This window comes from Galleria mellonella, unplaced genomic scaffold (assembly GCF_026898425.1).
Source record: "Galleria mellonella isolate WM207_F2 unplaced genomic scaffold, CSIRO_AGI_GalMel_v1 utg33, whole genome shotgun sequence".
Lineage (NCBI taxonomy): Eukaryota > Metazoa > Arthropoda > Insecta > Lepidoptera > Pyralidae > Galleria > Galleria mellonella.
The window spans coordinates 2,990,321-3,003,491 of record NW_026442079.1 but is presented as its reverse complement, the minus strand read 5'-3'; the positions used below and the strand labels follow the sequence as shown (position 1 = coordinate 3,003,491).

Below are 13,171 nucleotides of genomic sequence, written 5' to 3'. Positions count from 1 at the left end.
TGATACTGTCTGTGTGTGTTATCACATATTCATATAAACTTTTTTAGCCAATTATACACAAGCAAGTAACAAAAAAGACATCCAAACAGGTTTAAACACTTATAGAAAATTAATAGGTTTAAATTGAATATGGTTTCTGATGTTAGAAGTCTATAGTATTTATTTTTCGAACAGATTATGTAATAACTAATTTTATTTATTTATAAATTTTAATTTATTACGGGATACAACAACTAAGAAAGTGTGGATTTATATCATTGACGTATTTAAGTCCGCTGCCACTGCCCCTAAATACGCCTATGATATATATAGGTATATAACTATAAAATAGGTATACTAATCAAAAAGTAGATTATATTTATGTATAAGAAATTGGAGGAAGCGACAATATAAGAATAGAAGCAATGGTGACTTAGTAATTTCATGTTTTATCCGATTACTTCAAATAGTTGTGGTCATTGACATTTAAAACACACACACACACACACACACACACAGATACTTTGAATACTTGTGTTTTTATTTTATTTATGGAAATATATTTAATGCACACGAACATCACTAAGGACATCACATAATAATATACTATACCGTCCGTGGTATCCCTCATGCTTTGTTAGAGAGGTGTAGTACCTCGAGTGATTACCAGAAGTGATTACTAGAAGCAATTAAAAGACTAATAACATAATTATGTATGAAACAATTAAACTTATAACAATGTTTTATATTTATATAAGAAAAATGGAAAAATATTAAGTGTTTACTAATTTTATATTTTCAACAAAATGCCGATACCCAATTATTCATATAATTTTAATTAAAATACTATTATGATTAGAAACAATAAACCCGCTACAACTTTGTCTTAAGTACATGTATTTTATATTGCTAAGTAATTTGTAATAATAATTTTAATTTCATAATAATTTTGAAATAATTTATAGATTTAATAAATATTTTGCATTTATTGATTTATTGCTTTTATTGATCTATCGATAGTAGCAGAAAATAATATTACTAACTGTTATCCAGCGACTTCGTTCGCATTGGCGGTTATTTGTACACTACTAAACATAGGCCTCTCCCATAACCTGACACAAAGAAATAGTCCTGAGCCGCCTGCATTCCTATCCATTGACATCCTAGAATGCATTCGAGGTCGTCACTCCATCTAGTTGGGTTGACCTATACGACATTTACCCGTACGGAGTCGCCACTCTAGAATTAAGTCTCTCTCATCGATTATCGGTTCTTCGAGGCTATGTGACCAGCATTGTATATGCATTATATGTTGCCAGGTTCAATCGTTTTTGGTGGTAGACAAAACTCCGTCGGAGATTCATAGCACCATCGTTACCATGACAGGTACCTTGGTCCCAGAACCCCGCTTGCGCTATCGGTATACGCTGTCGGGGCACCAGTGAGAGATATCTTCTCTGGGAGACGTTTTTCTTGGCCGAGCCTTTCTAAGAATATTTTCTAGTTCTTCGACTTATTAACGAACTACCCACCGATGCACGAGATTATTAATTACTAATAACATCAATAGTAAATTAAAAAAATATTCTTGCATGATGTTAATACAATTTAAATAGTCTTAATGTATTTAGCATTAATATAAACTTACATGGTTCCGGAATGCTAATATAATATACTTTCTGTAATTCTGAATTGTTGAAATAATAAATAAAAAAATATATTCATATTTTTTTTTAAGAATTCGCGCCTATTTTCGTATTGCAAGTATGCGAAAAAATTTTCCCACAGTGAATTAAAATTCTCGAAATGAGGTGGATTTTTTTTTAATAGTTATTGAATAATTTTTCAATTATTATTTTATTTTTTATACAATTTTTTTACAAACACAGGCAGCACACGAGCATGCGGCTCACCTGATGGTAAGTGACTACTGCGCCGCCCATAATCACCCACAACACCAAAGAAATTGCAGGGTTGCTGTCGGCCTTTTAAAAAGGAATATACTATTTTATTGAATGTTATGATGTCGTATCAGTCCGAAATACTGCTACTGAAAGTTGATTCTAAAGAGTGGTTGTACGTGAAAGAAAGTGCCTTGAAAAACGCACAGTGGAAGACCGTACATATATATACATATCTATACTGGACAGCAAATAAACCGGGCCACCCGCTATTTTTGAACTGTAATCCGATTTTATAGGGAACACTGAATACCTATCATAAACTTGTTTTTCAATTTTTTTCATTGTTTCCGGCTTCAATTTGTTTTTTACTTGGTGATAACAAACGATTTGCGCGACTGGAAATGACCCATCTTTGTAAAATTCTTAATAAACACTTAATATTGATAAATCATAATGTGTTTCCATTAATTATAATCGTCATGAAACGCACTTTCTATAGGTATGACTTTGACAGTTGTAAGTATTATACTTTTTGAGAAAATCGGACTCGAGTTCAAAAGCGGGTGGCCCGGTTTATTCCTGTCCAGTGTATATAAATAATATAAATATATTATTTATATAAATATGTACATAGAGTATTATGCATATTTTATTATTTGACCGAATGCATTCAAAATCGATAACGAATAATCTTTCAAATATAGATCTGGTGTCAGAATTAGTCAAAACGGCTACCATTTTTATTTTCATTGTTATTTGACTGATTGCTTTTAAAATCGATATCTGAGAATCCATGTGTACCCCAAATATGGATCTTTTGTTACAATTAATAAAAATGACCGCCTTTTTTATTTATTTATTTGACCAATTGCTATCAAAATCTATATCTGAGGTTTCGTATACATTTTAAATATAGATCTGGTTAGAATTAATTAGAATGGTTGTAATTTTTTTTCAGTGATAAAAGTATTTATTTGGACAAGGAGTAATAAAATAGCGTTAAGAAATTAAACTTAAGGTAAAATACTATTCATAATTTTTTATATTTGGTCAACTGATTTACAATTAATTAACTCATATTTTCCGTTCTTATAAATAAGTATTTCCAAAAGTCCATATTAAATTAAAATGACTTCTACTACGATTAATTCTGACACCACTATATTTTTTAGGTCTACAAAAATCTTAGAATCTTAGAATATTTGTATTCAAATAATTCTGTTAAATAAGAAATTTTAAAATGATCCTCATTTTTAGCGACGTGTTAATTATTAAAGTTTATTTGGATCTACAAATACTGAAAGTTTTACCTTTCACTTCAAAATTTTTTCAGTTATAGTAATTACAATAAATAAAAAATGGCGCCCATTTTGATTAATTTAACATAGGGTCTGTATTTGAAATATATAAGGATCATTCGATATCAATTTTACAACAATCAGTGAAATAAAAATGGCGGCCTTTTTTATTAATTCCGACTCTAGAGCCATATTAAAAGTATACATGGATGTTCACAAATTTCGATTATGAAAGCTATCGGTCAAATAACAAAGTTTTTTTGGATAAAATATTGTACATCTTATATAAAATCTCTGTTCATATAATTTAAGTAATTGTGTCATAACAATGTATTTTCATTTAGAAAAACATTAAATAGTCTGCATAATACTCAATACTAATTCTATGCTCATATTATATTTATATTATGTAAGAAAATAACATACATATACAAATGATAATTAAAAAGGATTCAATTCTTTAAAAAAATACCATCTCATTTCAAAAATTTTATTTCAATCCTGGAGATTTTTTCCCGATACTTGCAACATTAAAAATTGGCGCCAATTCTTAAAAATAATATGAATATTTATAATTGTATATGCTTTTAAATTAAAAATACTTACCGGTTATAAGTAATTCCTTAGTTTTATTTTTTGTCTTATAATTTTTGCACCTATTTAAGATCATTTTGTTTATTTAATAATTAAGTATAGAAATTCCAAGATACGTTTTGTCCGTGAGTACATAGAACACTAATAAAAGAAAAACGAATCAGTAAATTTGACAATGAGGTGACAAAAAGTTTACCCGTTTTTAAGACTCGATGCTCTACTCATATAATTTAGTCCCCGTACTAAGGCCCATCATCATATAATTTTAAAAATTGGCGCCTTTTGCATATAAATAATAATATTTTGCGTAAAATCTTTCTCTGTAGATGTTAATGTCGTTTTATGTAAGAATATAGATATTTAAAATAAGGTCATTAATAAATTCTGTAATAAATGTAATAAATTTAAGTATTGGTATGTAATAAATTGAAGGAAATGTATTTGATTCAACACAGCCGCCATCTTGTTGCGCGGCGTGGATTTGAAAGCGTTGCCTGGCAACCAGTTACTCAGTTGACTGTAGCTTTGCGGATACGGTACAGCGCGGCGGTAGCGGCAGTCGGGCAGTTTATTACGTTGTTGACGCACTTGGGTTTGGCGGTGAACTAGATTTCTCAACGCCTAACCGGTCGTCTACTGTGTCCTGTGCGTGTTATAATAAATATTTAACAACAAGAACTGTGTAGCAATTTCATCATGGCCACAGAAGTAACGAACAACGTTCCCGAAAACACAGAAAAAGAAAAGGAGCTTAAGGAGGACGCACCGGTGGATAATGGAAAAGATGAGGCGCCGGCATCTGCTGAGAAGGCCGAAGAGAAAACGGAAGAAAAGAAAGTTGAGCCAGCTCAGCAGAAATTAACTGTCCACAAAATTAATTTTGAGAAAGACATCGTTTATTTGTACCAGTTCTCGAGAACTCCTTTGTTGCCGTCGATATCCCCTTACTGCTTGAAAGTTGAAACATGGCTCCGTCTCGCCGGGATCAAGTATGAGGTAAGTGCTAGTTCTATACGTAATACATTATTTTATATAACTTAACATTAAAAATGTGCTAGCTTGCGTTTATATTCCAAATTTAATTACATATATTTTTTATTACCTACCCTACTGTTCTTTTTTGAAATATTTTCCTTTGCTGTGCTTTATTTTTAATTTTTTATTACTTATGTTATTTTGATGTAACTCTTTACTCTAAGTTAAAAGGTAAAAATAAATAAATAATGACAATATATTAGCTCTATTATCGGTAAGGCCTTAAAGGCGATACTTTGGAACAATTATTAGCTTGTGCGAATTTGCGAACTGCGAATAATATAAAAATACCTTAATATTTTTTTATTAATATACTAGCTTTTTTGCTCACTACATCGTGCGCGTGGATATCAAAAGTAGGAGTGAAATATACCATTTGTACATGGCGCATGAAAGTAAAATATACCAGTTTTTAAGTTAGGTATACCTTCAAAGACACAATAGTGAAAACCGCGTCCAGTTTTTGCGTTACGCAGAACAGACATACAGACAGACAGTTAGACAAAATTTCTAAAAAAAATCCTCTTGGTTTCTATTCCACTTATTGTACAGCCCTCATAGGTTTTTTCATAGGTTTAATTTCTTTTTTTTTTAATATGTTCCATGTATTGACATTATTCAGTTACAATTTTATTATGTTAGTAAGATGAATTGTAAAATTGTTATTTTACAGACTTACAATTTATATATTTTAATAGGTACTTAATTAATGTCTAATACTCTCTTCTATATTTTGTACTTAATTATTGTATAAATAAATACAGCTATTCTCTTTAATATTTACTTCCTAATTCATAAAAATATCAAACCTCTCATAAACCTATTTTATCTGTTGAACTGTTTTGTCTCTTTTTTGTTAGTTTAATTTCCCAATTTGAAAGAAAGTGACAAAACTGTGAAATATAAGGTTTTAGTTATTATGAATAAGGGGTTACAGACTTATGGTCTGGTGACTGATTATTGCAAATTGTATTTTTATCTTGATTATAAAACAATTGGTGTAATTTCAACTGTTTCTTTTTTGCCTTACTTTTCTTTCATTCTAAACTAAACTTGTTCACAATTAATACATTACCTATATAAATAGAGTATACTTATAGAAATATGTATGCCTTATTTGCAATTATTTTCTACTAATAGTTGACACATACTCATTTATTTATAGTATTTATTTTCCTCCAACAAATGTAAACATATGTCAGTAACAAAGAGGAAATGCCTCTATCTGGAAGGCAACTTTGTACAACACAAAATTATAGATTTTTTTTATTAAAATGTCATATAATGTCAAATATATTTCCTTCAGGTATAAAGTTAGCGTAATTGTAATTAAATAACCCATCAGCAAGTCCTTGTATCTTAAGTGGAAAAATATGTTTGTTATATTTTAATAATAATAATTGAATGTTTTACTCCTCTAGGTATTTACAATTATTTTCTAGTGTGGGCCTAGATCTTTAAATAAGGTGCATTATTTTAGACACAACTTCACTGAACGTCCAATTGCATCCAAAAGTGGATACAGATCAAAAGCACATTTCACATGGCCCCCTCTAAATATGCCTTTAAGAGATGAGACATAAAGAAATTATAAAATATTGATAGATTATTATTTTTTGTGATTAAAATGTTTAATAACAGAATGGTATAATTATTTAATATACAAGTCAATCATTGTGTAAAATATATGGTTACCTTAATATACATTATTATAGGTCCAGACCTGAACTTACATAAATTCATCAACTAAGTGAATGTTGGACTTACATATACACAAATTATTTGTATGACTATTCTACTGTCAAATACTCTGATGGGTTATTTGATGAAAAATTATAATTGTTGCCTATAGAAATTAACAACTCTGTAAAAATTACAGAATAATTATACTGTGCCACTTTGATAATATTTTGTTTTATACTCTAAACACAATAGTGTACGCATTGCTGTTAAATGGCAAAAATGTTTCATAGATACTTTGTATACTAAAACTACCTACTGGCCACACAAAACTATTACACTATTGGCACCACTCATGTGCGGGTGGCGCCCTCTGGTTTGCGGGTGGCGCCCTCTGGTGTCGAGTTACTAGGCCGCCTTCATTGTACTATGCGAGGCGACGTGGCTTATTTGGACGTCGGTAAAATACCAGTACATTGTTATTGTTATTTTATAGTATGTTATTGTTTGAGTGTGTGAAAATAGCACTCTGTTGTAATAACTTTGGTAAGCACTGGTAAGTGTGAGTAAAATTAAATATCCAAGAGAGGCGATAATTTCACCTCATGCCACCTTGGGTTTAAATGTATATGTCATACATAAAATGGCTACAGAGACAACAATCAACTAATATTTCTGACTGTCCCATTCGTATTTTCAGCCGTCCATCATAATATTAATTTTATATACCTGAATTTTTCCTTATAATGTATGACCAATATGCTATAATATTATATATTGAAACTATAATGAGCAGTATGGTTTATTTTGCCTACCCAGTAAAGAACTCGATATATTTATATGGCAACCAAAAGTGAAAATTTTTTTTATTAATAAGTAAACAGAAATTCCTGGAGTGAAATGGTTTTGATTGCTCCATTAGAGTTGAATTTTTCTCCTTTTAAACATGCTATACATATATCTAGTTACATTCAATTAGAAACGGTACTTTATAGGCGAACACATAAAATATACTGTTCGTCAGCTTCATTTTCCTAATTTGAGATTGTTGTTAATTCTGATGTGGTTTGAGTTGAAATCGTGTTTCTAGTCGTCAACAATGTTTCGTTATTGAGGCCATTACTATGTTGCTAGGACGGAAAAGGTTTATGCCTAAAACATTGTGTTCTCATTTAAAATAATACCACAGTATAAATATGTATACATACGTACATATTTATTCTCTTTTAGTACCGTATTTATTTACTAAAACAGTATATAAATCAAAATTCTAAATTTGATCAGACTCTAGTTATTTTTATTGAGAATCCAAAGAAGTTGATTGCCATATTGATTTTGTTTAATAATTTAATTAATTTTATATTTAATAATCTATGAAACTTTTATAATTAATGATTTATGAAACAAAATTATTTTATGGTAACTAACAATAGCTGTAATTTAATAATATTTTAGATCAATATTACAAGGATTATGGAGCTAAAATTTAATATCTGTCAGGATTAGGGTATTTTAAATCAGATTTTAATTCATTACTTCGGTCTCGGATGAATTGCTATCTGACGTTGGATTTAAATTAATATGGCAGCTTTTACTATGGTCACAACAAGAAAACAAGTAATCTGAACAGCAATTTCCTGTTTATTACAAGTATTATTTTGTTTGACGATAACGTCAATTCGCAAATGACAATATTTATATACATTGGTACCTATCAACATCAATCCTTTTTGGGGTTCAGTACTAAAAAGGTACCCGACGTTGTCCGTCAATTCATCCGTCTGTCACAGCGTTATATCTCAAGCAATTACTAATGCTATGGATTTGAAATTTGGAATAATTTTAAATATCATGGACCCGCATTTATTGCAATGGAAATAATTGAAAAAAGGGGCTTTGTTAGGGGTCTCTGTGAAATGGCCTTATTTATAGATTGTATAACTGATTTTTATTTATTTTTATGCTGTGTTTAGTTTTGACCTTTTATGGAAATTGTAAGAGCATCCCCCTCTCCCGTTTCGGAAGAGTGTGAAGCAAATAATTACCGTAAAAATAACACTAGCTTTTGAAAAAATCTTATTCTTAGTTATGCAGTCTAGTTAGTACAAATTACGTACGGAACACTCAGTGTGCGTTCAACTTGTACCTAAACGGATTTATTTATACTAACAGGAATATGAAAACAAACAAAAAGCTGACTGGTATTTATAACTGCAACGCTAAAAGTACAATACCTAGTAATGTGTTTCTATTGCTGAAGACATCGGTATATGCATAAATTTAAGATAGGTATGAAAGTTTGGTATACACAGTATGCACGGCGTCAGTTTACCATTCAAACTAAACAACACTTAACTTCAAGCCAAATATGAGTATTATCTGTTTTTTATACTTGACTTATTTAGTAAACTCTTTTTTTTTAAGTGATAATTAAAAATAAGATTAAAAAAAAAATAGACGACAAGCTGACCAGATACAGGCGTTGTCCTGTTCAAATTTATACACATACTAGCAATCCGACCTAATTTTGCACAGCAAGATACAATTTTCGAAATTAATATATAGTCTATGGTTGTTACTTCTTGATAATGTAACTTTCTATAGGTGAAAGAATTTTAGTAGGTAATTAATTATATTTTAATATTAGTTCATACTAACCGATTTTGTTAAAATTTTGGATACATCTTTAGTTCTGGTAACAACGCAATATGCTATAATCTTAGATTATATAGATAGAGTGTCTCCATACACAAATACTTAGAGAAAAGCGGGTCAACGTTTTCATACAATTTTGTGTAATAAATAGTTACGAGTGAGATTCCTTTATGACTTCAATATTTATTTACACTTATAAATTCTGCACCTTTTTGATGCATAAAATCTCATTTTACTTATTAAATAATTAAATATAGATACATCAAGATATATTGTGTGCGTAGAACATTAATAAAAAAAAGAGTCAGCTAATTGTAATAAAGTTGACCCGTTTTTAAGACTATGCTCTATTTATATAATCTAAGGCGATAACATTTAATATTATCAAAATGGCCGCCGTTACAAGCAGTGGATGGTGTATATTTTGTCATTCCGGTTACTGTAAGTATTAAGTTTGAAGACTAGTTAACGGTTAACGGTAAAATAAATGACATCATTTTACAATGGCCCATTTTGAAATTTCGAATATCCCTTTTGGACTACCTGGCAGAGAACAAAAAAGCGATCCAGGAATGTGTAGGCTATTAATATCTCAAACAGTTTCTTTCCAAATCTATAGCATTAGTAGTTACTGAGATATGGCTCTGTGACAGACGGACGGACTGACGGATAAAAATGCACTATAAGTTTTCTCCTTTGGTACGGAATTTTAGAGAGTATAAAACTTATATATAGCCATGTGATTCGCACAATATAATTGTTCCTAGTGCAATAGTATACTTTGTTTATTTATTTATTTACTAGCTATTCCCCGCGCTTTTACCACTTGTATCGATATATAAATTTTCCGATGTGTTAGGATTTAACCTACATATCTACCAAATTTCATTCAAATTCGTTCAACTGTTTAAACATCATTGAGTGAGGATGTATGTTATCCTCACAAATTTTCGCATTTATAATAATAGTACTCGTAGGGTGAAGTACAATACCATTTAATCTCCCTATTTATAAAATCTTAAACATCTAACAAAGCTGTAATAGTTATTGCAGTATTTTCTTTATTTTATATATACATGCTGAAATCGAAATCATTAAACTCCTATGAAGGGAGTATTCTTGTACTAGTACATTGTCACCAAAGAAACATGGGTCGAAACATTATCCCTTATTTAATAATACAAGAAGCTGAATTTTAAAAAAATCCTTTGTGTAAATCATAAAAGGAACCTACTAAAATTTGATAATTATAAATTTAGTAATTTTAATTAATACTGTGCGTTAATGAGTCAGTTATATATATAAAATAAAGGGTCCATATATATATATATATATATATATATATATATGGACCCTTTATTTTGAAAGTGTGTAAGTCCATTTTTGAGAAAAATGAGCTATCACGTAATTCATGCTTAATTTAATGTAATTTTTTTATATATAACTAGTCCGTGTTTAATTTCTCAAAAAAATCCCATGTTTTGTACAACTTAAAATTGGTCGGTAAATGAAATTGCATAATCATCGATTATGAAAGTGGTGTAAGTCCAATTGACAGAGGTAGGTGGCATAAGCAAATAGATGCCACTTAGAAAATGTAACGACCCAAAGCCATGTTATTGCCTACAGTGACTGTGTACTGGGCAAAATCGAAATTTACAAATGGCATTGATGTGGTTGAAGGTTGTCCAGTCGGAAAACAGCATTGAGATAATTGACCACAAATTTTTACTCTCGGGGCATTCATACCTTCCGAACGATGCAGATTTTGGCATTATAGAAATGGAATTGAGAAAAATGAATTTTGTGTACACATCACAACATTACTATAATGTAATAGCGCAATGTAGAAAACAGGATAAATTCATTTTATATGAAATGAAACGGGAGAATTTCATTTCAACAAAAAATCGCCAAAATGCAATTAAAAAACAGATAAAAAAAATACTAATGGGGAACAGGTCAATTGGTTGCAAATATGTTGGTTGAGGTTCCTCAAAATTGCACCATATACCATTTTTTATAAAACAACGATGACGGACGCAGAATTTAAAATTATCAATTTATTACCTTTACGACCTGGAAGACCGTTAAAATTTGAAAAAATCGCCTTGGAGCCTTTGTACCAAAATGTATTACGTACCTATTACCTACGACCTATTACGTACGAAAAATATAAAGACATGAGGTAGCTACTACCCTATATACCTCCGGTGCATCATGCATATTTTGAAACACTACCACGTGCAGAAAATAAGTAAATTCTTGTAATCAGTATCTTGTAATGACAATGTAATTGCCGTCTAAAATAAAATTTTATGTGTTATGCGTATTTGTAAACAAAATTATATTAAAATGAAGTATATTTTAAGCGATATTTGATTTTTCAAAATTGAAATTAAACGATTTTTACAATTGTCTAATTTTGAAAGTGGTGTACGTCCATTTACAGCACATAAATATGTGTTATGGTAGTCTAATTAGCCAAAAACAAATTTATATAAACAAATTAAATGTTGATAAAACAATAGAAACAATGCCAGACCTCATATGATTTGCCTGTATTTTTAAATCAACAAATATAGTAACCTTTAATTTTCTCGAAACAAAAGAAAATGGACTTACATCACTTTCAAAATAAACAGTCCATATATATATATATACCAAGGGAGACTGTACAAAAGTTGATTGCTTGGGTACCTCTGTCCCATTCGTGTTTCAACCGTGAAGCAGTTGTGTTTGCATGGCTGTGTTTCGGTTTGAAGGGTGGGATATGGCGTGAATTTACAGGATACAGAGGAATAACACCTGAGTCCTCAGGAATGGCAACGCATGGGGGGTATCATGGGCAAAACAGTATACTCTGTTATGTCCATGGTACTGCTCATACATATATGCGATGGTTACCACTTTCCATCAGGTGGGCCGTCAGCTTGTTTGCCATTCTAAGTTGTACAATATATATATACACTCAACATAGATTATCATAAAGAATTTGGGGATATGACGTACAATATTACATTAATTATTAATAATTATAAATCTACGTCTCAATTACAAAAAGCTCCATATAGCGTTATTACTACTATATACTGCTTTGCATAACGATCAAATGGGGCAGTGTTTTTGATATAGATATTACCTAAATATACTATATGTACTATAACTATACAGCTCAATTGTTTTTATAAGTGCCTCTTTAATTGTTCATAACTTTTGTTTGATATAGTTTGTTAATATCTTGTATTTTCACTTATAGAAATGTCGATGAGAGCTATGCACGGTAAAATTATAAGATTTATGGTTTGTTCTATTTGTAATACAACATTGTGTCTTGTACTAAATAAAAGTATATTATATTATAAACAGAAAAATTCTGACTAACTCATCAACGCAGTGTTAATTGAAATTACTATGTTTATAATTTCTAAATGATGATGATGTCTGAACGTAAGAGTAGGAAAAATGGGAATTTAGGAAAAGGGCCTAGGTCCCGTATTTTGGAAATTAAACAAAAAATGGTAAAAATTAAAAAAAAAATAAAATCATTACTTTGTATTGCTCCTTCTAGTCCTTAATACAGCCTAAAAAAAATTTGTTATGTACTTTATGAAATATTAATGTGATTGCTGTGCCCTTCCTGGGTTCATGTTGATTCTTTACTTTTAATAACTTAAGACCTATATTGTTACAACATGAAATAGCATTAAATAATTGAATTGAATATATTAGTAACTTGATTTAAAAGAGTCCAAAGAAAAAAGGACACGTTACATTGGTTCAAGTATGTAGAAAAAATGTATATATTGTGATCAGTCATGTGAATACCTATTTAGTAGTCTGCGCACTACTGAATCTAATATTACATCAGCATATAAAACTTCATCGATACCATAATAGTATCTGTTAGTATATTTTCTGGTAGTACCCAGTATACATGCGATCGCTTGCTGCTTCAGTAGTTATAATTATGTACGACTGGCGTTATTGTTTCCGTCGTTCCGCGTTTGTAAAATTGTCGTTTAT

At 30.1% G+C, this 13,171-nt stretch overlaps 1 protein-coding gene across 1 annotated transcript in view; it reads left to right on the top strand.

Moving 5' to 3' along the window:
* The first annotated feature begins 4,284 nt into the window (after nt 1-4,284).
* The window catches only part of LOC113517287 (failed axon connections), a 42,900-nt gene continuing 34,013 nt past the window's right edge, over nt 4,285-13,171 (top strand). The window contains exon 1 of the mRNA XM_026901932.3: nt 4,285-4,771. Coding sequence (XP_026757733.1) covers nt 4,472-4,771 — 300 coding nt within the window. The 5' untranslated portion in view covers nt 4,285-4,471. The remainder of the gene's footprint in view (nt 4,772-13,171) is intronic.